General features: G+C 43.0%; 1 protein-coding gene across 17 annotated transcripts in view; it reads right to left on the bottom strand.

The window, feature by feature from the left end:
* The window catches only part of huwe1 (HECT, UBA and WWE domain containing E3 ubiquitin protein ligase 1), a 49,658-nt gene that overhangs the window by 5,614 nt on the left and 17,353 nt on the right, over window positions 1–26,691 (bottom strand). For 12 of the 17 annotated variants that reach the window (XM_085146869.1, XM_085146864.1, XM_085146873.1 and 9 more), the window contains 42 exons: window positions 26,377–26,593; window positions 26,161–26,283; window positions 24,780–25,017; window positions 24,121–24,468; window positions 23,316–23,438; window positions 23,123–23,218; window positions 22,732–23,001; window positions 22,257–22,409; window positions 20,585–20,712; window positions 20,374–20,455; window positions 19,745–19,921; window positions 19,089–19,640; window positions 18,768–18,963; window positions 18,479–18,646; window positions 18,244–18,392; window positions 18,088–18,154; window positions 16,539–16,762; window positions 16,239–16,450; window positions 15,934–16,116; window positions 15,577–15,749; window positions 15,358–15,497; window positions 15,107–15,182; window positions 14,749–14,847; window positions 12,864–12,991; window positions 12,621–12,780; window positions 12,018–12,246; window positions 11,727–11,905; window positions 11,547–11,636; window positions 10,955–11,115; window positions 10,794–10,836; window positions 9,643–10,008; window positions 9,249–9,459; window positions 8,852–8,976; window positions 7,522–7,742; window positions 7,006–7,397; window positions 6,222–6,882; window positions 5,392–6,106; window positions 5,200–5,288; window positions 2,976–3,132; window positions 2,749–2,881; window positions 2,392–2,594; window positions 2,052–2,287 (listed from right to left, as the gene is read on the bottom strand). In XM_085146869.1, coding sequence (XP_085002995.1) covers window positions 2,052–2,287; window positions 2,392–2,594; window positions 2,749–2,881; window positions 2,976–3,132; window positions 5,200–5,288; window positions 5,392–6,106; window positions 6,222–6,882; window positions 7,006–7,397; window positions 7,522–7,742; window positions 8,852–8,976; window positions 9,249–9,459; window positions 9,643–10,008; window positions 10,794–10,836; window positions 10,955–11,115; window positions 11,547–11,636; window positions 11,727–11,905; window positions 12,018–12,246; window positions 12,621–12,780; window positions 12,864–12,991; window positions 14,749–14,847; window positions 15,107–15,182; window positions 15,358–15,497; window positions 15,577–15,749; window positions 15,934–16,116; window positions 16,239–16,450; window positions 16,539–16,762; window positions 18,088–18,154; window positions 18,244–18,392; window positions 18,479–18,646; window positions 18,768–18,963; window positions 19,089–19,640; window positions 19,745–19,921; window positions 20,374–20,455; window positions 20,585–20,712; window positions 22,257–22,409; window positions 22,732–23,001; window positions 23,123–23,218; window positions 23,316–23,438; window positions 24,121–24,468; window positions 24,780–25,017; window positions 26,161–26,283; window positions 26,377–26,593 — 8,693 coding nt within the window. Of the gene's footprint in view, window positions 1–1,265; window positions 1,688–2,051; window positions 2,288–2,391; window positions 2,595–2,748; window positions 2,882–2,975; window positions 3,133–5,199; window positions 5,289–5,391; window positions 6,107–6,221; window positions 6,883–7,005; window positions 7,398–7,521; window positions 7,743–8,851; window positions 8,977–9,248; window positions 9,460–9,642; window positions 10,009–10,793; window positions 10,837–10,954; window positions 11,116–11,546; window positions 11,637–11,726; window positions 11,906–12,017; window positions 12,247–12,620; window positions 12,781–12,863; window positions 12,992–14,748; window positions 14,848–15,106; window positions 15,183–15,357; window positions 15,498–15,576; window positions 15,750–15,933; window positions 16,117–16,238; window positions 16,451–16,538; window positions 16,763–18,087; window positions 18,155–18,243; window positions 18,393–18,478; window positions 18,647–18,767; window positions 18,964–19,088; window positions 19,641–19,744; window positions 19,922–20,373; window positions 20,456–20,584; window positions 20,713–22,256; window positions 22,410–22,731; window positions 23,002–23,122; window positions 23,219–23,315; window positions 23,439–24,120; window positions 24,469–24,779; window positions 25,018–26,160; window positions 26,284–26,376; window positions 26,594–26,691 lie in introns of those variants that run through there. The other 5 variants (XM_085146876.1, XM_085146880.1, XM_085146879.1 and 2 more) reach the window with 4 other exon arrangements.

Genomic DNA, 26,691 nt, shown 5'->3' with positions numbered 1-26,691 from the left:
ACAGAATGTGAACAACAGGGGGGAAAAAACAAAACAAAATAATGACTAACATGATGGCTTGTTTGGAAATAATTAGGGATGCACAGATTTATTTGCTAATAATCATCTTGTTTACTGAAACTGAGCTATTGGCCAATAGCGCAGTGACTAATATTTATCTGTTTTGTATAACAAATTTAGGTACATTTATGGTTACGTTTTTAATAGGCTGAAAATTAAACAGTATATACAGAATACATTCATCCAGTCTGTTTTTGATACAGTATTGACTATGTGCACGTTAGCATATGCTACTTCCGGTGCGGAAACTCCTGTGGGGAGCTTTGTTTCCGGTGTCCTATTCGCGCCCGGTTTACGGTCCAAAACAAGTTAAGCAAATGAATGAATCAAGCGGCGATTTACATTTCTATAGATGTCTCGGGCATTTACCCAATATATCTGTAAATGATGTTCATCGACTTGTCGATATTTTTCCCCAGCGCCTCAGAGCAAAAGAGAAAAGGGATTCAAATGTTATATTTCTCAGCTGTCCCTCGTTTATCGCGGGTGTTATGTTCTAAAACTAACCAGCGATAGGTGAAATCAAGTAGCCAATTTTATTTTTTGACGGTGCAAAACGTTTCGTGGACATACAGCACTGCACTTCAGAGTCACACTGCTAGCGATCGATGCAGCGATTCTGTACTGTACAGGAGAGACGGAGGAGATTGTCTGCAGCGATCAGGACGCAGGACACAATGTGATGTAAAAAAAGCATGCAAACTTGCACTAAAAAAATCAGCGAAACAGCGAGGTGAAAGGTGAACAGCGTTATAGCGAGGGACCGCTGTCATTTTGAAGGTAAGTTACAACATACCCTTTGTACATACTAATGTATAGAAACCCTTACCAGCAATCATTCACTTTTTGTGTGGCTTTTTTCACAGTTTGTTAACATGCTGTGTAGGTGTGTACTTGACTAGCTGATATCAACATAACGGGGAAACATCTGGTTTGACTATTCTTCACCTGTAGTTTGAATGCTGAACATTTGCCTGTTTAAATCATGAGACCAGTCACTATACAGAGATGTGCTTCTGAATGTGGACGATGTGTCTTCTGCTGCAGTTCTGCTTGTGTTGAGTGATGTAAACAACTGATCGATCTAAACTCTTTAAACGTCAAAATTGATCATTAGATTTTTTATGACACAACAGTGGTGAGTGTTCCCACCTTCTGCTCTTTGTAACTTAACGTGATCTTTCAGTTTTTGAGTTTCGGACATGATTTTGGAGTATATCTTTGCAGTAGCGATTGACCGCAAAGTAAAGCTACCGGAAATGTACAACCCCACATCCGGTCTCAAACCAGGAAGTTAGCATTTTCTCGTGCACAGGGTCAATTGGCCAAGAACATCAGAGCATCCCTAATAGTGTTCAATCTTGACTGAGACTGTCATGCAAAATGACATTCCCATGATCCACTGACACAGCAAGTAAGGAAGGAAAGGAGGGAGGGAGGAAGGGGAGGGTGGGCCAAAAGCATGAAGCAACATCAGCCAGCAAACAGACGACTTCAGTGAAACAAATCAAACCATTTGGAGCAGGCAGCACATTCACATCTAGGCACCATCAAAACTAGACTACATCAATGCAAAGAATGATAAAGAGTGCAATGAATCACTGGCCCATCTGTCTCTCTGTTGGAGCTGTCAATGTTCATCATAGCAGCAAAGCAGATGTCACAATGCATAAATTACTTGAAGTAGCAGACTATAGGGTGAATGTAAAATGTAATATGTTTACAAATAATTAAATCCAATACAAAGGGTAGAATTGGAGTTTCCTACTTTTTAAAGGCATGTGCAATATAATTAATGGGTTGGCTAATAGATTAAAATGTCCAAATCCAAGGCAAATGACTAATAGTATGTATCTTGATGACCACCACACCAAGTATGAATAAATTCACTGTGAAGGTCACACCGCATAGTCAATGATGACTTTTAAGCATTAAAATGATGATTGACTGTGTGAGTAAGAATGCCTGCTGTCAGTGGAGCCCATGCTAACCGTGGCAGCAGCAGCCGTGCCAACAGGGGCAGCAGCCCCAGCAGGAGGATGGGGGGCAGCCATTGAGGATCCGGCAGCGACGGCGGCAGAGGCAGAAGGGGCGGTGGGTGGGGGGGCCTGTTGCAGCCGACGTGCCCGTTGCCCCTCTCTCACCATCTGGATGATGGCATCAGCTTCGGCCTCCAGCTGACGCACCGCAGCCTGGATGCTGCTTGCTGAGCCCAAACTGGTGGAGCCTTGCCAGTCACAAATGGAAGAAAGGGGTTTTAATCATTGAGACACGATGACTATATTGTACACAAAAACCAAGAAAGCTCTGTATATGTAGCATGTTTTTTACCCAAGCGCCCTGTCTGTTTGGCCTTCTTGTTGGCGCGCCGTGTGTCCTCGCGGAGCTGGATGATAACCTGCAGCACTCGCAAGAAAAACTTCTGTGTCGATGTCTTGGATGTTAGTGAGCTCATACAAGGAAGCTGCAGTTCACGTCCCCCAAGCGTGCGCTTCTGTGCCGCAACAATCACCACACTCTCTGACCCGTCAAACCTGTGTCCCAATCAACAGACACATACAAGGTATAGGAGTTTATAGTCATCATTACAATGCAAATTTAATGAGTATAATATTTTTTTCCTAATCTGCCAGTCATCTACGCTGACAAAATAATGCCACTGACCGATGAGAATTGTCATGAGCTAACCTGCTTGTCATCTTGCCCTTCAGTCTAGCTGATATGGAGGAATCCTCGGGAGGTGCGTCAGGGGAATGTGAATCAGCTTGTGCCCGTCTCTGCTGCTCCAAATTGTACTCTCTAAGCTCGGCCAGTAATGTCCCTAAAAAAAGAAAAGAAATAATGTTCCAAAAGTTTGTAAAGAAAAAAAAAAACAGGAATATGAACTGGCACCTACGCTCTTCCCCAAAACCTACCGATCTGTTTGCAAAGAGTGTATCCGAGATGTCTTGCGCCGCTGAGCAGCAGTCTGAGTACAGTGTCTCTGGTGGAAGCGTCTCCTCTAGAAAGCTGCAGCAGAATGTTAGCTGCATCTTCCAGACCTTCCTCTGAACACGAGTGAGATGTCAACACCTTTCGCAGAGGAAAAGAATCATTTGTGAAAACACATCATTGCAAAAATAAATGTTGAAAACAAAGAACAGTAAAATATATAAAGACTTAAAGACATTTTAACAAATGAGATCGTTATGAACAAGCAGTAAGACAATTTCCTAAAACTATCGACACATGTTATGCTGCATTACTTCTGCATGAATCCAGGTTCCAAGAATACACTGTCATGAACAAGCTGCTGTTTATGCTCCTAAACACAAAAAGCTACCAATAAGGGCGTAACCAGATGAGGTGATCTGTCCATACTGCAGCCAAGCATGTATTTGACAAGTGCGATTGCTGTGTATAGTTCCCTGGCCTACTTGAACATCTTGGCCAGCACTAACCCCTAAGGACAGCACTAAAACTTTCTTGATGGCTGCTTACACATATATTTGGTAAATGGACTGGTTCTTATACAGCACTTTTCTACTCTGAGCACTCAAAGCGCTTTACACAACTTGCCTCATTCACCCAAACACCGATTATGCCAAGAAACCTGGCACAAAGGTTACTTACAGTTGAACTCTGAGAAGTCAGAAACATTAATTATTGCTCCCGACAACCAGATATCTCTAATCAAACAGCATCTTGGTTCTCTTGGCTCATCTGTTCACCCGAGCCTCAGGTACCTAGGTGTGATCTTTGATTCTGCCATGTCCCTAGAACAACACTCTCGCCAGTTAATTAGGAACTGCCTTTTTCAGCTAAGAAACATCTCCAAACTGCGAATTTTGCTGTCTAAGTCTGAGTTAGAAATAGTTATTCATGCTTTTATTTCTTCTCGCTTAGATTATTGTAACAGCCTTTTTCTTTGTTTGAGCAAAAGGAATCTGGACCGTCTCCAGTTAGCCCAGAATGCTGCTGCAAGGCTTTTAACTAAGACACGAAAAAGAGAGCACATTACACCAGTGTTACGTTCATTACACTGGCTTCCAGTAAATTTCAGAATTCCTTTTAAAATCTTGGTACTGACTTTTAAAGCTTTGAATTGTGATGCCCTTGCTTACATTTCTGATCTTTTACATTTCACGCTCCTTCTCGCAGCCTGAGATCTTCTAATCAAAGGCTGCTGGTAGTCCCTCGAACATATTTTAAGACCAGAGGTGATAGATCTTTTAGAGCGGTGGCCCCCAGGTTGTGGAATGCCCTCCCTCCATCATTACGTTGCCTTGATTGTATTTATTCTTTTAAAAATCAACTTAAGACTCATTTATTTAGATTGGCTTTTAATTAGATTTGTGCTGTGTTTTATTATTAATGTATTTTATGTATTTCTGTTTTATATTACTGTGAAGCACTTTGTGGTTTTTATCCTGTGTAAAGTGCTATATAAATAAATTGATTTGATTTGAAATTGACAAAGGTCACAAGAAAAGAGTTGAGAGTTAAGTTGTTTTTTTTATGTAATCTGACTTACAAAAACAAAAAAACCCTTTTCTGCTCTGATTTTTTTCCCTCATCACATAAAGTAATATTATCCATCCATAATAATCTACTGAAGACTTAAAAGACATAAGCTTTGGTGTTTTCTCTTAATTCTGGATGAACACAGTCAACATTCTCAAAGTAGTCTGGTTAATTTATCTGGCAGTCCAGCATTTTATTTTTCCCTAATAGTGTTTAACAGACAAACCACTGCACTTTTGTCACTTCTTAAAACACATTTTTACTGAAGAATTTACTGTAGACTGAGAAAAAAAAGACAGGCTTTTTTTTAAACAACATCCTAAAATGTGTTTTAACATTTGTGTCTCGGCCAAGAGAGAATCGCAAACATCAGGCAACTCTTCCACTAACAGGATATTGAAAGAAAAATGTGTTTTCAATATCTGAAGTCCTTGCCTCAAAAACTGAAATGCCTGATGATCTAGAGGTACTTAATAAAATATTACTGAATTTTAGTTTTGAGCCCAAAAACTAAATGTATCCTAACTTCAACTTAACTCAGTTTACCAACAAGCTTGCCTTAATTGACCCTTAGAAGTTATTCAGAGAAATATCTTGGAAAAGCCCTCGACATTTCTTTAAATCATTTCATCATACCTCCACAGAGAGTTGAAGCTGTTTTTCTGTCAGTCCAGTGGAAGCCAACTTTTCACTCTCTGTATTGCTAACAGCACCCCTCTGTTTTCCTGTTTTGAAAAGAAAAAAAAAATTTTTTTTCATTAATAAAAATGATCATTTTCTAATAAAATCTCTTGCATCACATTTTATTCAGGAATAAAGTACCACTACCTGTAGAGATTGTTCCAGTGGACGTGGGTATAGAGATTGTTGTAGAGGATGTCTGAGAGGTTGCTATACTTGTCCCTGAGGATGTACCCTGGGCTACAGCTCCTACAGAAGCCCCTGGGCCTGCCACAGTAGACTGCATAGCGCCCACTGCGGCGGTGCCTTGTGTCGTGACTGAGGCTGAGGCTCCTGAGCTGGTTGCCGTGTTGGGGTTAGGAGCCTGTGGAGTTGGATGTCCAGCAGGCACCTCTGTGGCCTTGTTGTCAGGGAGGGCAATGGATATGAGGGAGAGCAGGCGCAGCAGCTTTTCAGTGAGCAAGGAGCTCCGTCTGATCACAGGGTGGGACAACATGTTCATCAGCTGGCCTAGAGGAGAGGTCTCTAAGCTGAACTGGGCTCCCTCTGCCTCTGCACTTCCACCTAGAGGCACCGTCTTCATTGAGGCTTTGCCCTTACGGCTGACATTCATGTTGTCAAGCTTGACCAGTAGGTCCCAAAAATCGGTGGAGATTCCTAGAGACTGGAGGGTAGAGGCAGTAGACCCCAGGGAGTTCTGGGTGTTGGAGACATTAGGGTTGGTCTGAGACTGTGACCCTGACCTGGAGCCTCCACCTCCACCCCCTCCTCCTGAGGAGCCTGAACAAAGACGAGAGTCTAGGTCAGAAGACGAAGCTGACAAGTCCTTACAACGCTGCTGCGTGAAGTGGCTGGGGAACACCTGCAGAAGAAAAGAAAAAACAAAAGGACAATGAATAACTTGCGTAACCAACTTCATTTCAAGTCTTAGAACACAGAATGGACAAAGATTTAGATCAATATAGTTAAACCCTCACCTTGGCTAACTGAATAAGTGTGTCCAGCACATGTCGACAGACCACTGGAGCAGCTTGTGGGTGGATGTGAACAGTGGAGCCTCCACCTCCAGCACATGTGACACTCGTTGCACCCGCTGACACACCTCCCAATGTCCCAGAACTTGAAGAGCCTCCAGCTGAATGCCTGTCAGCATGCTTCCTACCTGATGCTCGCTGAATCTGGAAAATGTTTGTTCGGCAACCCAAGGCTGCATCCATAGAAACAGAGAGCCAGGAAAGCTGACTGGAACTGCGAGACTCCACCCTGTTCAATAACTCTAAGGAGGAAGCTGGGGATGAAGAAGAAGAAGATGAAGATGAGGAGAGGGACGAGGTGGCTGTGCCTTTTCCTCCACAGCTTCCCTGGCTGGTCCTCTTGCCGCGAGAGTCCTCTAGACGTGAGGTCTCCACGCATACCTCACTCTCGCTGCTTCGTTGGAGGATTGACAACAGGCTGCGAATGACCCACCCACGCGTCTGAGAATGGTAGCAGAGGTTCCTGAGCACACGGTGCAGACGGCTGGTGTTGAGTTTCGGTTCATCCACAAACAGCAAAACCAGCAGGCAGGACAAAGCCTCGTGGTCCAGAAGCAATCGTCCACGCAGGCGCAACAGGGAGTCGACACTTGAACTGGATGGTCTGAAGAAAAAGTAGTAACAGTATGTCACCTGTCAAAACTTCTGTAAGATTTCCTAAATGCCAAACCCGACATTTTATTTAAAAAGGAAAACATTTCAAAAAATTAGATCACTGTTATTATACCTGTGGTTTGTTCCTCCACCCATCTGAAATGTCCCTCCTCTCTGCACAGCCAGTCGGGTGTACTGGACGCCACGATTGCTTCCTAACCGGCTAGTGAAGGCCGGTGAGCGCAAGATGGCTGAGAGGGCTGAAGACGAACTATGACCAAAAAGCCTTTCATGCATCAGTTGTCTCTGACGTGCCTCTTGCTCTCTACGTAATGCAGCAGCTTCAGCAGCAATGTCTGGAGGCATGACAGCCAACACGCTGTCCTCCATGTCTTCAAGAACACTGCGACGGAGCTCTGATGGCAGTGTCTGGATGAAAGTTACGGGATCTAAAGGTGTGTCTCCTTGGGGAGGCTGCTGGGCTAGTTCCCTACGCTGCTGCTCTGCTCTCTGCTGGGCAAGAACCTAAGACAACCAATGGCATGCTTAGTAAATAGAACCAATTGTCAGTGACTTCTTTAAGGATTTGTTTGAAATATCTATGAATAAGCATTTTGCTTACTCACGCAATTTAAAAAAAACATCTCACCTCCTCCTGGATGGCAGGTGGTAATGCTGCCAGGAATTCAGGGCTGACCTCTGTAACCCCTGGCCCTCCCAATACAGGTGCAGTAGAGGCTGGCAAGCTTGTAGCAGCTGGAGGACGGGAGGGTGGTCTGATGCCAAGCTGATTCTGCAGCACCTCTCGGCGGATGTCCTCAGGAAGAGCTGCCAAGAAGGAGGGATCTACACCCTCTGGCAGGCTGATGCCTGCCATCACAAAATAGAACAAAACAAACCCCCAAAATGAAACAATTCAATTAATATTATACAGTTTATTATTGCAGGGTTCACTATAGAATATCAGCCAGACTGCGTCTAATCCAGGCAACGTAAAGCATCGGTTTGTGTTGGCAACAAAAGGGCTCATCTTGCAAGATATGTCCAAAATTTCACATTAGAATTTTTATGGTTCTTCCATGAAGGTTGTATCACGTTTGGCACCTGACCAAAACAAACACACCGATGTTCTTCATACCACTAAGCTGTGTAATACTATAAACATGATAAACCAGAATGATGACAACAAAGCAGCTAGATGGAATACTAAAACGGATTAAAATAGGAGCCAGCATTTCACAAACTATTTTGGTTACCACTTTTATCTTAAACATGATAGTCAGTTACTCCTTTCCAATGACGTCACACACATCATAAATGATAGCAGTCATGATTGATTGGGGAGCAATCTGTAATCTGTTGTCTCTCAATCAATAAATGCAACATTTTATGGCTGTCCAATCAGACATAGTAACCATCACAACAGATAAAAATGTCACGTAGTCTGACGGTGGCATACGCAGAGATTCTACCCTTCAGTCATATATCCACTAACCATCCAAATTGCGGTTTACATTCAAGTATCTCAAGTTTCAATGAAGACTTGGCAGGAATTAAATAGAGGGTACAAAAGATTACCATCAACAAGGAGCAGCAGCAGCAAAAATCAGTATCTGGCCAAATGTGAAATATGGTCACAAAAACAACCAGAACACAGTTTTTTGCAAAGCATTATAATTACTCCAGCAAAGATAGAAATACTATAAAATGTCAAAACTTTCATCAAATTATTGATATGTCTGAGGTAATCATAATGACTGTAATATGGCAAAAACATTATTGTGAGGTTAATGTTAACATGGACGTCTGACTACCATATTCTCATCAATTCATCCAAGTGAACATTTAAACCAAATGTAATCAAATCTCCTTCAGGTATTCCTGAGGCATGACATCCAAGCCAATAAGAGAATACAATGGCATTGACCCTGCAAAAGCATAAAAATATTAACAATTGCAGAAGTAGCAGAGTACTTTACCTGCAAGTGGATCCTCCTCATCATTGCTTGTAGAGGGAAGGGGCTCTTCCTGGATGGCCTGAGACTGGCTGTCAGCACTGTCACTCCTGGGCATAGTTTCCCCAGGAGATGAAACAGAAGTAGAGCTGCACATAATAAAACAAACAAAAAAAACAAAGACTATCATTGCTATCAAAATTATGTGCAATATCTATTGATCTCAAAGTTCTAACTGCATGAGATGCCTTTTGAATCTTATGTGAAATTTAACAAAAGGTTGGAACAATTTTAAAGATACATATAGACTGTGATTTTTTTCTGTCAAACTTTCCAACATCAGTCCAAGAGGTTCAAATGGCAGAATATACTGCTTTTAAACAGAGGCTTGGTCAGTAATGAACTTCTAGTTTCTACCCACCCAGTTTCTGCATCAGTTTGCCTGTCAGTCAGGCCACTTTCCCCACTTCCAGACAGCTCCTGAGAAAGCTGGGTGGGCTGGGCAGGGTTGGGGGCAGCTTCTTCCTGGGTGGCAGAGGCAGGGCTGCTGGTATCCATTGGTGACCCTTCCAGTTGTGACACACCAGCTGCTGCAGGCTCAGAGTTCTCTACAATGTCTGGACTTAGAGAGGCTGTGAAAAGGAAAGGGAGCTTATGATTCGGGCTAGCAAGTTATCTGATCATTTAATGCACTACATCTAAATTCCTTGGTTTCATTATGTGTTATTATAGCTTCTATAACATTCTTTAAATTACAAATATGCTTCCTTACTGTTAGCCAGTCTGTATAAATAGAGTTTTCAAAGTTAGTCTACCTTCCCTGCCTTCATCCAACGTTCCTCCACCACCACCTCCGACTCTCTCACCGATTGCAGGTGCCGGGGACATTTCCATCTGAGATGCTTCCGCTTCACTGTTTGGCCTCTCGGCTGTCGACAAGGGTGGAAGGCCTGCCCCTGCCAAAGCAGCCAGTGAGCTAGCATGCGACTCAGCCAGTAAAAGGTCAGCTATTGGTTGGTGGACCTGCTGACTAATAGCAGTCTCCAGCGAGACTAAGGCCTGTTCATGAGGAGCAGGTGTGGTTGGAGTGACTTCTCCAGATGGTGGGGCAGTGAGGAAGCCCTCTGAAACCCTGGGTGGATCCAGACATGACACAGTACCACCCTGAGCCTGCTCACCCTCTGCAATATTCAAAGAAACACTTGTGTGAAGAAAAGGGACAGTTTAAATTATTTTTATTTGAATAGATTCAAGTCTTAAAAACAATTTACATATCTGACAATGCCTCAACATGACTGTTGCATCTTAATATCACTTTTCTGCTATATCTGCCAGCTACTTGTGCACGTGTTCCTGTTAAAAATGTCTAATTACAGTAAACATTTTCCATTCACACAACTGCTTCCAAAAGATTTTCAAAACCCTTTCAAAAAGGTGTTAATAATATTCAAAAAAGGAAAATCAGGGCACAGAAATGTCAGAAATAACACTGTGGTGATTAGCTGGTGAATAACTATTTAACAGATGACAGATTCCTCTGCTGAGGAAGGCAGTAAGTTGTATAGTTATCTCCTTAACGGGGTGCACAATCCTGATCCCCAACAACAACACAACTTACTACCTCACCACAGCACAGACAATAAAAATAATACATTGAACAAAAGATATATATGTTGTATATCAAAAATGTAAATATTTAGAATAAGGTTCTTAAAACAATGTAGCGGCAATAAATCTCAAAGAAAAAATTCGATGTCGAGCTGGTATGGCGTTGCCATAAGAAAGACAGTAGACTGTATAGTTATCTCCCAGATCTGGTGTGATCCTAAAACTATACAAACTACTACCTCATCCCACAGCACGCACAGCAAGCTGGCCACTTGCCTCTGGGTTGTCCAATCCACATAGGTCAAGGAATTTAACATTAAAACAGAAACAAAAGCAAAATCTTTATAAATGTCAGTACCTGCTGTGTTCTCTGCACCATTAACCGTCCCCAATCCAGAACCCTGTGGACACAAAATGCTAATGTTAGAAACAAAAAACAAAACATGAGTATATCTACCAAAAATGCACTATTGTATTTGAAAATACATCCTTGTGCACAGACAGCAATCATCTGCTAACCTGCAGGCTCTGTTCTCTGGCCTGTTCTGCTCCAGAGGCCCTCCTTTCATTCTGTTTGGACTCTTCCTCCTCAACTAGCTGCCGCCTTCTCTTCTCTCTGCGCTCTTCCAATTCCTCATCTCGCAGACTTTCCAGATGCTGCAGGATAGGCACCTTAACCACTAAAAGCAGATGGGGGCATTCAAATCAAAATAGTTTTCAATTTAAACTCAAAAGGTTTGTGAAATGTCACCAAGTCAAAGTAATTTTTGGTCAAGTTACTAAAACATTTTGTTTTTCACTGGTCACCAAAAAAATGTAATGAATTCTAACCATCTCACTAAAAATCAGATCACAACTATGTGAACTGCTGTCTTTAAATAAAATGCAATAAAAAGCCTATATGCTAACTATAGATTTGTCTGAAATTAACAGGGAATGTCCAACCACTTGACTACCATATCCAAATTATTCATGGTCCAGTTCTCAGGAATATAAATATTTTCTGAAGGTACCAAAAAGACGACACACACAATAAATAAAAGAAGTCATAAAATGTTTTCATTAATCATATGACTACCTTACTACCACTGAAAAGAAACCGCTAGTTTACCTGCAACACAGTCGTGCATACTCTCTGCATCCAGCACTTTGCACTCATCTGTCCATCTAGTCAAGGCAGTAGGAATGCTAGAGAGGGTCCCTACAGAAACAAAAGGATAAAAATGTTACGCATTTAGGTTAATAATAAACCCGACCCTTACAATGCTCTGACGTCTATGGTAATATATACCCGCTTGACCTCCAGTACTGCTCTGCTCATGGAAGAAGTCGTCCAATAACTCATCATCAGAACGAGCTATGATATGCACATCCTCATTTCCAACCAAAAGGCGGGCACGACCACGTGATTGTAAAGGCAGAGAACTGGAAAGCTGTAAAATGTCTGCTGCTGCACTGGGACCTAGAAGTCTGAAGAAGAAAGAAAAGAAGGAAATGCCTTTTTAATGTTCAGGCAGACAAAGAAAGCTGGTGTAAAACAGGAGCTGCGTAATAGAGCCACATAAACAAACATGGTTTCAACCTTTGTAAGATAAGTGGAGGGTTGGGCTGACGGTTATGAGGGTAGTGGACATGGATTGTGTGTCCACTGTTGGCAGTGAGCTGACGTAGTGTTCGCTGGCTGCGGCCCATGCCCTGCGCCAAGCGGCTGCTAGTGCCTGCCACACCTAGGGTGAGGGATCCGTGGTCAGCATGACGCACCATCAGTGGGTGGGAGCTAGGGATGTTGCCTGGGGAAGGAGGGATGTCAGCTGATAGAGAAAAACAGAACACAGCACGCAGACATTAGGGAGAAACCTCTAGCATAAACCTAAAAACGTAACATTTATTTAAATACATTTTCTGTATCTTATGATTTGTTATTTTTAACGAGCTACTGAACAGAACCACTTAGTACAGCTAAACATTTTGGTAGCAGCACAACGGGTATAATTATTATTATTCTGCATACTGGTGGTTTTTGCAAGAAACATCAGTACGTGTAACAAACTGAAGCTTTTCTGTTAATCAGGAAGCTCAATTTTATACCAAACAAATAAATAGATTTGCTTAGAAAGGACTCCTTTGGGATTAAGTGCGTGAAAACTATGTGACCTTACAAAAACTATCAGATTATCCCGCTTACCATTGTTGGAGAACATGTTGTCAAACTCTATGATGAGGTCATCATCCCTGTCAAACCTTTCAAAGCGAATGTGTGGTGCAGCATTGATATCAGGGAAGTCTTCGTCCAACTCCATCTCCGAACCTTCATCATCATCATCCTCATCTCCTTCTTCATCATCCTTAACAAATGGCACAGGAAATAAATCTTAAACATAAACAAAAATCAAGGTTTTTTAACGAGCTTCACTGCATTAACCTCTACCTGATCTTCCTCCTCCTCTTCTTCCTCTTCCTCCTCTTCATCTTGGCTGTCTTCATCATCATTGCTGCCACTAGAATCCTCCTCCTGTGTGTGCTCCTCATCCTCTGGTTCTAAGATGTTCATGGAGTCTGATGGAAGAGCCCGTCAATACTTTACATGTACATCTCAACAAATAACAGAACAATAGTGTTCCCTTTCAGTCAATTCACTCAGTACAACACGCAAGTATGAGATATCACACCCCCGCGTGTCCTAGCTAGAGAAACCTTTATTCACGCCTTAAAGGCAAACAGATGACCTGTGATGACATGTGCATGGCCCTGCCTGCACATATACCCCCTTACATCACTGTCATCCCTCAGTTGTTATGCTCTTCACCTCGCTAAAACAATTCTGCACAGTTGCAGCTTGCCGCTGCTTGTTAGCTCTGTTGTCTGCTGCTTGAAGTTAGCTTAACTGCCCCAGGTGGTGCTAGCCATGTTCCCAGAATTTGTCTCCAAGCTAACTGCATCATAGAAACGCGTCACTGTGCATTACTTTTGACAGTACATAGAGCTGGAAGGCGCTGAGGAGGCTGGCTTTGTTAACCCACCTCCTATGGAGTCTTCCCTGGCTGATTACCTGGCCCTGTCCCACACGTACGTCACTATGCTCCAGACGTACCAGGCGATGTGCCTGGGAGAGCTAGAGTCGCTGGTTCCTGCAAACAGCCCACTGACACCTCTCCTTAACAAGGTCGAGTCAAATGTGCCTCCTAACAAATGTGCAGAGTCATCGTTAGCCCCCCTCAGAAAGAGGGGCGTCCGCATCCTAGCTCATCTATATGACTGGGCTCTTGTCGCTTGCTCCAGAGCGACACAGCTGTCACTTAGTTTCTCTATGAACTTTCAAAAACACCTCACTCTGTTATCAAAGAACCAGGGATTAAGTTAAGTAACCCAACGCTAATCGACATTCAGCAGATTTCTTTCCTCGGTTTGGAAATATGCTTGCTTTCCAGCCGCACACATTTGTCGCAGCACATAGTGGCTTTGTTTCGTTGCAGCCTCGCTCAGTTTCAGCTCATATGCAGACTACATTTCCAAATGATACTATGGTTTTTGGGCATGATGGCATCTATGATCACCACTAGGACTGTTATAGATCCACAAGCTCTATTGTGGATGTTTTGACATTACTTAAGGAGCTGCTGGATAAGGCCCTTTCGTTTTCTACAATTAAGGTTTATAAGGTTTATATTTAAGCTGGGGTTCACCAGCTGAGACCCATGGTTAGGTCCAGTGTTGCTGAATGGGACTTGTCTTTGGTGCTAGAAGCCCTTTGCTGCCCCCCTTTTGATCCCGTTGAGTATGTGAAATTTCTTTCATATAAAAGACTGCATTGCTTTGGTTTCTGACCTACATGCTCCGTCTGTGCATCCCTCCTGCACACAGTTCTCTCCTGATGGCTTCAAAATCATATTGTGCCTGAATGCCGTATATTTACCAAAGGTCATTCCTGCAGCTTACAGCTCAATAGAATTTCAGCTTCTGCTCCATTTCTTTTGCATCTAAGGAGCAGAGGAGGATGCATTTTGTGCGCAGTGCATGTGCTACATACCGACATTGAGTGCACTCAGAATGTGCGTTTATGTGACCAGTTGTTTGTCTGCTTTGCTAATCCAGCCAGGAGGTAGAGCTCTGTCTAAACAGGGACTGTCTCACTGGATTATAGAAGCTATATCACTGGCGTACCAAGGGTCTCGCTTTGCCCCAGGGCTGCGAGAGCTCATTTCACAGGGGCCACAGGGGCGTGATATCCCATACTTATGTGTTGTACCGAGTGAATCGACTGAACGGGAACAAAAGTTATAGATATAACTGTTCATTTTGTCAAAATGTTGTACCTTCCCGGTTGGCCTGAAGAGTTGATGCTTGGCTAATATTGGAGGGGGCTTCATCCATCAACACGTCCTCTTGCGATTCATCTTCACCACTGCGTCCAACTAATCAACAGAACAAACAAACGCTACATCAGCTCTGGGCTGTTCTGCCTGTTTGTAATCAAGAATGAACTCAGTTTGAAATCATACGTAATTAAAAATAAATAAATAAATTACACTGCTTGTGCTTCAATGCACTGATTTGTTTCCTACACCTATTATGGAAAGGTTAAGTTATCACAAGCAGTGCAGAGAACTGCTCCACACTTTTCATTGCCCAGCAACACTCACTGTCACCCCTGAAATGAATCCAGTTGCCTACCTATAATTGTGCTGTTGACAGTGCCAGCATCTCTCTCCAACAGCTCATCAATCAGATCCACCAACTCATTCTCTACCTGCATGGAAAGGAAATGATATACACAGTCAGCCTTCACATGGTGCACAAAATGAATGGGTATCTACACACTTATGTTCTGACCTTTAATTACAAATGTTACAGATCAGGGGATCTGAGTGTAGTTTGAGCTATTGAGTGCATTGTGAGTAATGCAATGTTAATACATTATTTACCTGCATAGCCTGTGTGCTAAGAACCTCTGGCTGGCCAGCAATGACCACTGCGTCTCCCTCAGTTTCTCCATCCATCAGATCAGTGTCTGTTCCTTGGACCCTGTGGCTGCCATCCACTGGCTCTGCCTCACCCGACTCTCCTACAACAGATGGCCCACATGAGCATCATACATTTAAAAAGTAGGCTATTAAAGCATTTCATCTGTCTCATGTGAATACCTTGGTCCTGAGTGTTGCTGTTGCTGTCCCTGGCAGTGCCCACAGGGTCGTGTTCAGTCTTGTTCTTGCTGGAGCCTCCTTTGCCCCCAAAGAGACTGCTAGGCTGGTTAACAATTCGTGAGAGAGTTTCCAGTGGCTTCAAGGCAGCATTCACTGTGTTGGCCATGTTGGGACTAAAGCAAAGGACACAAAGGGAAAATAAGGAGCCCTTTCAGATTAATTTATTTAGTATTAATAACTGCTGAAAAACCAACTTGATTCTGAAACAGAACTCACAAAAATGTATTATGACAGAAGTGAACCTAAGTTATATGAGTACTAACTGGTAAACCAGATAACTACTGACTAATCTTATACCTGGACAAATCCAAGCTGTGTGGCACACGTGCCAAGTCATTGACCAGTCCTTTTTTAAGGAAGAGCCTTATAATGTTGTTCATGCCGTTATGTTGCGTCTTGGCTGCTGCTGTGCTATAGAAACTGGATGTTGAAGGGCATGACTCCATGATGGTGCTAATGATACACATCACTGCCTGAAGCCTGTAAAATAGGTTTGCCAAGATGAGAGAAAATTAGTTGGCATAGATTTAGAAAAAACAAACAACAACAACAATTAAACCCCACACACAGTCAGGGTTGTATGACATTTTTATTCCATTTACCTGGCATGTTTTTCAGCACCTTCTGGCATTGCTAGGGCTCGACTTAGGGCAGCCTTTACCTCATTCACTAAGGACACCTGGGCATCAGTGCCTGTTCCAGCAGCTGCTAGGCTGGCTAGAAAAAGACGTGCCAAGGCTGGGGTGTCTTTGTCCTCTGAGTTCTGGGTGTGAGGCAGCAAGTGGTCGAGCACAAAGGCTAGGACACTGCAATCCTGTTAGGATACATGCATGTCAAAATGAGTTGAGAGGCTTGAGAATACAATGTGTGAATGGCTGAGAAGAGTATGTTCAGCTACCCACCTCCTTAATGAGCTCAGACTGCCCAGCTGTATAACAGTAGGAGGCGATTAGCGTGGCGATTCCCACGTAGGAGCGCACTAGCTCAGCCAGTAGTCTCAGGATGGTAGAAGTAGGCATGAGAGGTTTGCTTGCCTTGACCTTTGCTGCTTTACTCTCATCTGAAGTGGTACCCTTTTCTCCCTCCTGCTCCTTCTTCTCTTCCCGCATTTCTTCTGGTGTGGAGGCTGAGGAAGTTAGCATAACACAATAAGTTATGCCTTGTATAAAACTGAACTCGCTTAACGGCGTCCAGTGGACGGTCTGTGTATTCAACCCCACCTCTGGCGCCGGTGCCCACCTCTCAATTTTAAATCCACGTAGACATTGAGGGTTCTCGGGAGGGGCCGTGCTAACACCTGCTGCTCTCTGGCAGCAGCACCATGCTCTCCCGTGTTTTAAATGCACCTTAGAACAACACGCAGCAACACTACACATGAGCGAGAGGAGGGAGTTTTGGGGTCTTCACACACCCCTGTTCTCTGCTGGCCATCAGGGGCGGGGGGCTGGGAGGAGGTGTTGGCCGTCCGATTGGGATCTGGGATGCGCCCCAGGCTGCTGTGGAGCCTGGGGCGGTCTGCTTGCCTCCACCCCGGGGAAAAGGGTAACATCTTTCCCCCGGCGTGCCCGCCGGCCACTGCAGCCCCCTCTGGCTTCTGCTCCGTGGCTACTGGGTGACCCCTCATCTGGGGCTCTCCTCAGTTCTTCCCAGGAAGGTGGCACAGATTCCCCTCCGGTGGTCCTCCTTGTGCTCTCGCACTCTGGGGCCTCTGGATGTCTGGAGGCTGGATCTCCTCCATGCCTGCTTCATGCCCTGGGGGGACGGGGCTGTGGCTCTCTACATCCTCTAGCAGACCATTACATGGGGAAACCTTTTGAATACAAGCGCGCTGATCCACACAGGTGTGCACACAGGTGTTCACTGTTCATAGACATAAACTACACCTTTATTGGCTGCTATTTCCAAGCACATTGTGCGCTGTCAGGTGGTGTTGTGTTTAGTATGTTGCTCTGTGTTTGTTTTTTTTGTTTGTTTTCTCTTCTTTTTCTCTCAACAGGTGATCCAGGAGATTTTTTTTCCCTCTTTCTCTTTTTAAGTGCCCTTTCTCACTGTCCCTCTTCCCTTCTGTTTTTCTTTTCCTTCATCTTTCTTTCTCCCTTTCCTATCCCTCAGTCGTGTCTGTCCCGTCTGTAACAACTGAAAATAAAATAAACAATAACAACAAAGGTCGATCAAATGGACCAATACGGCAAGGCCGTGATGATCCATTTGGCAAAGCAAATCCATTGGGTATCCTTGTTGGTCTTCAGAGAACAATTCTGACGACTAAAGAACCAAATGGGACAGGCAAAAAAAAAGAAAAAGAAAAAAGAAACTGAACTCACAAGAAGTGAGTTCACAGTGATGTTCACCGAGTTCACATGAGGCAATGTTTCAGCCTTGTGATTTATTTTGCACTTAAAATAAGAAAACTCTCTATTCGCAGGTGTTAAGAGGAGCTTTTAGTCTCACCTTCTCCTTGTGGTGTACCAGACTGGGAAGACTCTGCAACGCCTCCATCAGCAGCAAATACTTGACTCTGAAAAGAGGAAATGGTTTTATTATTAACTTAGAAACAGACACAAATGGAACACTCCACAATAGGATTATATGTCACTGAAGACTCACGTTGATATGGAATGCAGACTGGGAGTCAAAGTCACTTCCTTGACGGGTGAGCCGGTACTGCTGGTAAACATCATCACCAACATCCTGCAAAATCTGGCAAAGGTCTTGACCACCGGGTACAGCTGCTGCACGTTCTTCTGGACGCTCGGCTGAGACACACACAAATGCATTAATACCTGAAATGTTCAAACGACTTTTGAATTTCTCAAGTCAATATCTTGTTAAAATGTCTTACGTTCTTCAGGAGCATGGTAGGCAGCCAAAGCATTAAGCATGTCATAGATGACCTCTTTGATGGTGTCAGGGATCGGTGGTAATGGTGATAGTTTCAGAGGAGTGGTCTTCACCAGCTGCACAGCATTAGGTCCCTTAATTCGAAGGTTCTCAAACTCATCGTCAGAAGCTGGAGGAAAAAGAATGTATGCAAGGAACATATATTACAGGAAACAATGTGTATTATAGCGCAATTATTTTTAATTTACTTAAAAAGAAACTTCACATATTGGAGAAGTTTGCACACTTACTGGTGCCAGCTCCACGAGGTGCAGGTAGAGCAATGCGGATACAGTTGCTAGCAGTTTCAGTAAAACATTCAGGGTTACGGCAGGCAGCCGGCCCCAGGACACGAAGCACATAATTGATTTCTCTGGAACCAAGGCTGCCTGATACTACTCCTGATGTGGTACTACCTGCTCCACTTGTTACTGCTGATCTCACCACCTGTTACAACAAAAATTGGCTTATGTTATTAGACAATATAGTTTAAATGATGCTATAGTTTAAATACCAGAAGCTTTTAAACACGTTGAGTTTTATTTAAAGTTTCAGTATGAAACTAGATTTACCTTCTCCATGGTGTGTCGCAGTGTGGCTGGATCTTCTATGATGTGTCTGAACAACAGAGTAACCAGTGGTGTGAAGCCATTGAAGCCAGAGCTCTGTGTCAACCCCAAAATCATCCGTGTGCTCTTCAGCTCAGCAAACATCATTGCATAGTGGTGATTGCGTGTAAGGCGCAAACAGAGACGCAGTGTAGCATGAAGGGTGTCTGGGTCCACAGGGACACTAATCATACTGACACAGGCCCGAATAAGAACGGTGGTCATGTCCTCAGTTAGGCCTTGCACAACAATATCAGATCCCTGAGAGTAGTCAGACTCCAGGGAAGATGAGGGGCCGGATGTCGCCTCCTTCAGCTGGCTGGAATCATCCTTAGGAGCGTTCATCTCCACTGCTGTTCCCGAATCTAAATCGCTCTGGCTTTCTTCCACTTTGCCCCGGTCGCTCTCCTCTCGCTCAGAATCCGTAACACTACCAGTTTTGGAAGGCTTGGGGATGCGAGGCACTTTCTGAAGAGTGAGCATAACTGGCCTCCTATTACCGGTCTCTTCATTTACCTGCCCAATAAAGTTGTGTTAGAAAAGGGAACCAGCCAAGTCTATTAACACAATTAACCTTAAAAGGGATTTTCTCTGGAAAAATATAAAAGGAATATGTATACCTGCACCATGGTGTTAAACTGCACAGTGTATCTCCGCCGTCCAGCTGTGAAGCGGACGCTGCTCTCTCCAGCCCTCCATGCTGAATCAATGGTACTGTTGTTGGAAGCACTGTAGCTGCACCAACGGCCTGAGCGGTCATCAAACCATCGCCAGTTATTCCCATTTGGCTGCAAATACTAGAAGGCAACCAAGACAAATTGTTCACAACTATACAAGAGAGGTGTAGCAGAATAACACAAATACCCTCCAACAAAGTTTATGCAAGAAACCTTGATATAAATTTAAAAACAAACAAAACAACTTAAATCAGTTTTTGTGGATAAAGATTTGTACAGGATTACATACATTTTGTCCAATTCCTATACACTCATTACCTGTAAAAATACCTTTGTGTATAGTTATAGCTAAGTCTACACAAGACTCTAATAAAGAAATCCAAGAGTAATCAATATGTATACCAGCAAAATGCTGCTCTTCCCCCCCCACCCTTACCCTCCTCATATATACTCATTTTTATTGCTGTGCCAAAGCCGATCATTTCATTTTTTACTTCACTACTATAATTTGTAGCTGTGTTTTTTCCATTTTGTTTTGGCTTTGTGTTGTTGTTTGTTTGTTTGCTTTTTACCTTGTTCATTTGTTCCCGGCGCTTTGAAGAGACTGCCATCTTTTCATAGAAATCAATGATCAACAGCACTGGTGTGATCCATCTGCAGAAAAAAGTCAAGCTTTTTAATCATAAATAAATTCATCACAAAAACATATCAGTGCTATGATGATGAAATGCTGGTGTCATATTTGCAAGTGATAAGATCTTTGTATGGGTGTGCAAAACTCACTTCGGTGTCTGGATGTCTTTGTGTTCTTTAGCTGCTTGCAGACAAGGCTGCACAACCTCGAGCAGCTTTATGAGCAAATCAAGAATTCCACTGTTCTCAATCACTCGGGCACCCAGCAGCTTTAGTTCCTACAGAAAAACGAAAACTAGTAATTCCATGAGATGCACAGGTAATCAGCGACACTTCATTTGTCAACTCAAACCCGTGTAAGATTTCAACATTACTGTTCAGACTCATCTTAAGGTGTACAAAGGACTTAAGGACACTGTGCATACGCTGCCCTGGTTCACTTCAGATGAACTGGGGCACAGTGTGCATGTTGCATGATTTGTAGCCGCACCAAAGCGTGAAACTGTAATGCTTCCTCTATGAAAAATTGCTGTTTGTATGTGGCGCTATAAAAGGTACACGAGAGGACAATGTGTCATGTCTTCCAAAATATGCCTCAATTTGATGGAGAGAAAAAAATTCATGAATTCATCAAACTCCTTGTGCTTTTCAACAATCACAGTGTGCATGACGTACAGAGAGTGAGAGGACGAGGAAAAAGGAGTCTGAACTCTCAGACATAGTGAAGCACACTATAAAAACAATCTGGCCTAGTCTCAAAACTTCCTCCTAATCTATTTAAACAAAAGAAAAAAAACGTGTACATAAATGCCGCCGCAACTTAGTACTTGGTAAAAGCACTTTTGTAACATGAACAGCCCCCAAAAAGAACAAAAACAAAATAATATTCTTGGGAACGGTCCTATAACCTCGGCCCACGTTCCTTTTCCAAGTGTCTCCTATTCCTGGAAGCATTGCACAGGTACTGCCATATTATCTCTAAAAATCCTCCCTAAAAACATCACTCCCAAAGCGTAATGATGCACTCAATCTGTGTCACTGTAAGGATAGTATTATGGGGGTTTTTGTGGAATGGTATTACCTAAGATTACATTATCTATGTTTCGTTTCACTTTAATGAAGTATGATTCACAAACACAAAATCTGAAATGTGGCAAGATTTCAATCTTTATGTTGTGTGAAAGATGAATTTGCTGGCATTTGCCTTTCATTGAGGAATCATGCTCGTGTGACTACTATACCATAAAGGCTTGAATGGTGGAATGCTCTAGCCAATGGTTGTCATCCAATACATTTTTCATCCATATTCATCCATAAAGGAACTTTGGATTAATATTCAGTGGCCACTGGGGCTTTGGTTGTTTTTGGTAGTGGTGGTTGCTTCCTTCATTTAAAAATGAATGAGCCTACTGTGCCTTAGGATAATTAAATACTGCAAAAATGTATTTCTATCCTTGCCCAGATCTGCGCCGAGAGATAATCTAATCTTGCAGGTCTCTCAACGTAATGGATTGCTTTTCACTTACATAAACCATTAAACTGAGGTTTTCCATAACAAGGTGTGCCTTTCCCAATTCTGTCCAATGAATTCACTTAGGCGCACGTCTTCTTCAATCCAGTTTAAGAAATACTTAAAGACCATATGGTGTAAAAATGCTTCTGTAATTGGAATTTCTGCCATTTTCAAATAAAACATTTGTAGCAAAGAATTGATTAAGGAGTCTGTAATAATCCAAAATGTGGAAACCTTAAGCGGGCCTAACACTTTTCAAATGCACTGTATGGATAAACATTCTATGACAAGAACCTAAAATTCTGGTACCTCAAAGAGCAGCGTGAGCAGCAGAATTCGTGTTGCCAGCTTGGAGGCCTGGGGCAGTGTGGCCATCTGCCTGGTCCACTCAGACACTGTCTTTGTGTCACTGGTAGTCAGCGGCTCAGCTGCTTTGATCAGCACGTCTGCTGCCTCCCACACCTACACACAACATGTCAACAATCAGGCTTATACAAGTGTACAAATGGCTATTGTTAAGGTCACTATTATGCTTAACTTTTCTTTCTTTTTTTTAAAAAAAAAAAAAAAAAAAAAAGTAGTGACGACAATCACATCTTTCAAATGTACAGAGGTGCTTAGGAACTGCATTACTGCCTTACCTGCATTCAAAATGTACTAACAACATTCCACCTGAGAAGGTTCAAAGTAAGAGACTCGCCTACCTTTTTCAAGTCCATGAAAAACCTGCTTTTTAAATTTAAATAAACTTGTAGAGCAGGCTACAGTATTAACATCTACTGACCTGTTGGACAACTTGGCCAAGGATGAGATCCCTGTATTCAGGGCCACTTCTCTTTATGGCAGTCATTAGCAGGTCGCACAGTCGGTAGACTGTGTCAGGCAGCTCATCCAAAAGATGGAAGCAGCCAGGCAGCATGGTGTCAGTGAAGGCATGTAGCTCCTGGGGGTCCAGTGGCTCAGCCTCCATGAAGCGCTCCAAGCATCGTGCCTCCTCCTCTTCTGCCCGTTCCCTGGCTCTTCTGTCCTCCTCCTCTCGCCGTCGTGCTGCTTCCTAAAGGAGACACACCAACGATCAACAGTTATTTAGCTAAACAGTAAACTAATCCTTCATTCAGTTTCAATTAGCAAAAAATGTTTTACACTACGCTTTTTTCTAGAAAAAAGAAACACACCTCAGGAGAGTCGGAGCGCTGCTCCATGCTAACCTCTTGCCCGAGTGACATGGCAATTGCTCTCATCATCTGGTCTTCTTCGGACATAGTTAGATCCTAGATGGAATAAGAGCAACAATGTTAGCTACCCAAGTCTCTCTCAAACATTGTAAAGGACTAAAGTACTGTGTGTGTTTTTGTGTATAAAGCTTACTCTTACTGCTCCACCAAGAAGTGGAGGAGGGTGTGTAAGGAGGTACTCGGTGGCCTGCTCCATCGTGCTGGTGTTCAGTAGAGCCTCCATGGCATGTTCTCTTGAGAAACCCATATCCATCAGCTGGAACACCACACGACAGAAAGACGCAGAGAGAGATGAGGTTGTGAAAAAAGAAACTATAAAAGGACGTTACATAACAACGTCACATAAGTGAGTGATAGCAAACTAGTTTGCATGCTGAAGGGGGAAAAAAGGTCATGCAAGTCATTCTTTCTGAAACATGACAGAGGCCTCTATAAATTACTACTCTAATCTCTCTCAAACCCCAACCAAACCTTGTCCCAACACTATTATTATAACACTGAAATTTGTCTCTCAAGTCCTTATTTTTTTCTTCAATATGACTCTTTCCTTTATTTCCTTACTCGCTCCAAGTTGTTTCTCAATTTCTCCCTTTCTCTGGCTGCAGGGTGGTGGTGGTGTAACATTTCCTAAACCCAGAATCATCAGCATCTAGATATAAAATTACGCAGTTAACCTGTACTCTCACATCTACCTGCAGCACTAGCATAACAAGCTAAAAAAATATTGCTGCTGGAATAATGTTATATAATGAAATAATGTTACATCAGACAACTTATGAAAAACAAACAAACCAAAAAAAATATCTGTCACTACAGTGAGAAGTTCCACATATTTTGAGTTGGTAGATTTTTACACCAAATGCCCTTCCTGAGGCAGTCCCCCAAACTGAGTAAAATCAGGTGAGAAAGATCAATTTGCCACAGCTTTCCCTACATACCTGTGTTAGCTGAGCCTGGTTAACTTGGGGCTCGCGGCGAGGCGTAGAATTGGTAGAATCATCAGCTGGTCCTCCTGTTGGCCCTCCAGAAGTTGATCCACTCACTGGCGGTGCCTCTCCACTTGATGAAGATGCTCCTGGAGCCGTGCCAGGTACCAACGAACCGGCAGAGGTTCCCTCATCATCTGGGCGCACTGTTCCCTCCCTCTCTTTTGCCAGGCGCTCCTGAATAACAGGCTCTCCTCTTAGTATGTGGCAGAGAATAGCCAACATGGATTCAGCCATCCTACCCCCATACACCTTCAGTGGCTTCCGATTCCACAGATTGCGAATGCAGCTGAATGCAGCCTTTATGAAAGAGAAACTGTGTTACAATAATAAAACACCAGAATCCTTAGATTAATACAAACAAAAAAAACTACCATATTTAAAGCCTACAAAAAAATAAATACAGTATAAAGAATTTCTAGGGGGCATGAAGATCATGGACATTTGTTGCAATCCTTTTCATTTTTCTCCGCACAGTACTAAAAATGCAGAAATACAACTGAGCAACTGTTTTTGAAAACACAGGCATAAATGCTCATCTCTTCCATCTTTTCAAAACACAAAATCTCTTAGAAATCACGTAGAAATTGGTTATTTTAGTTAATACTGACCTTCTGGGTGACAATAAGGAACCTTAGGGCACTGAACTGTGGCATGGTGGGTGTAACTCCAGGCATTTTAGCTGGCAAGGAATGGGGTGAGTCCAGCACAGTGCTTGGATTCACCATCTTCTCCACCAGCATTAACCAGGCATCCAGGAACTCCCCTGTCCCATCTGGTAGATCAGCATGCTCCAGACCCTCAGATACAGGTACCTTCCCTCCCATTGACAGTGCCCAGTTAAATGTCCTGTTAAAAAAACAAACAAAAAAAAACCCAAAACTCAACCAATTAAACTAAGTAAATGTCAAAATAATATTTTTGGGGGACGGGCAAAAAAATGATGTCTGTAATTATTGAAAAATGAAACATGAGTGACAGTGGTATATTGGTTAGCACCATCACCTGACAGCAATGTTTTGGATTCAAATTCATTGGCCATCTAAGGCCTTTCTACATAAACTTGCATGTTCTCCCTGTACCTGTGTCGGTTCTCTCTGGGTACGCTGGCTTCCTCCCATAGTCCAAAGACATGGACGTTAGGTTAACAGCGATACGAAACTGGCTGTAGCTGTGAATCTAAGTGTGAATGAGTGTCTGTTTCTCCATTAGCCCTGCGATAGAGTGCTTAACTGTCCACAGTGCATTCTGCCTCTCGCATTACGACAACTGATTCAGCCCCCTGTAACCCTAAATTGGACAAGCGGTTAAGAAAAATGGATGTGGGGATAGATCACGAAACTAGGATTACATTTTAATGAATGTGTATGGTCTTAACTGAAGTAAAGCTTTATCTGCATAATTAGCAACCAGGTCAGTGAGAAGGAGTGTCAAGTAGAACGTAAAGTAGCAGAGGCCAAATGCCTTTAGAAAGTTTAAAAAAAAATGAATGCATAATTTTAGAGATGAAGAAAACCTGCATCACAAATGGCAGGAGACAACCATTTATTTCAAGAATTCTATGAGGATTTTCAAAAACACTTGTGTCTCTCGTCTCCCCATTTCCAGCACAGTACATAAAAACAAAGATGGCAGAGAGCAGTCATATCAGGCATATCAAGTCCAAAAGTAAGATGAATTTCTGAGTTGTATGTTGTCTGCTTGGCAAACTCTACCAAAGTCACATTGTTTGAGTTTGAGTATATGCCCATATGAATAAAGGCCTGGTGGCTGCAGCTACGCGGTGGTCTTTTAACACACAAAAGTCACCTACTTCCATAAACAGCAGTCCTACAAACAACGAGGTACTCGTTCTTTAAAGTAAAGTCCCTGACTTGTGGCAAGAATTTCACTGCATGTTAAAATAAGCTTCTCATCACAAACAACATAACATTTCTATTTTTGCCCATATTTCTGCTCTACAACTTAATTGCACCATACAATATGACTCACTCAAATAAGGCATCGTGTCCTCCAGAGCAAAAGAACTTTTGCAGCATAAGGTGGTAAGGGTACTTCCTTTCATCAAACAGCATAGGAGATGTGAAACCCACTGAGCAGATGAAAAAAGTCAACCTGCCAGGGAAAGAAAAAAAAATATTGTTCAATATCATTGCTTGTGATAAGCACATAATAGCAAAAGAGGTGGCAGTGCCAAATTCCTCTTACCTAAAGCGAGGGGTGGGTGTGTAGGGTGGAGGCTGCCAACTTAGACCCTTGGTGAGCAGCTTGGTGAGAGCAGAAGCAGTGGCCCTGGCAGCAGGTGTTGGGGTAGTGCCTGTACTTGTGGCATGGTGGGAGCGACGTTGGCGCACTGGGGAGCCCACGCACAGTTTTACTAGCAAGCCAAAGAGCTCGGCCAGAGCCCTACCTAACCGAGATGAAGCTGCAAAGACACGTGGATAGGTAAGACAAACTTTGACTTTCAGGAAAAAAAGTGTTAAATATTGTAAGATAAAAGGAAAAAATAAAAAAAAATTACAG

Source organism: Neolamprologus multifasciatus, chromosome 20 (genome assembly GCF_963576455.1).
Source record: "Neolamprologus multifasciatus chromosome 20, fNeoMul1.2, whole genome shotgun sequence".
NCBI classification, from domain to species: domain Eukaryota; kingdom Metazoa; phylum Chordata; class Actinopteri; order Cichliformes; family Cichlidae; genus Neolamprologus; species Neolamprologus multifasciatus.
Note: the sequence above shows the minus strand (reverse complement) of the source record. Positions and strands in the feature narration are given on the sequence as shown.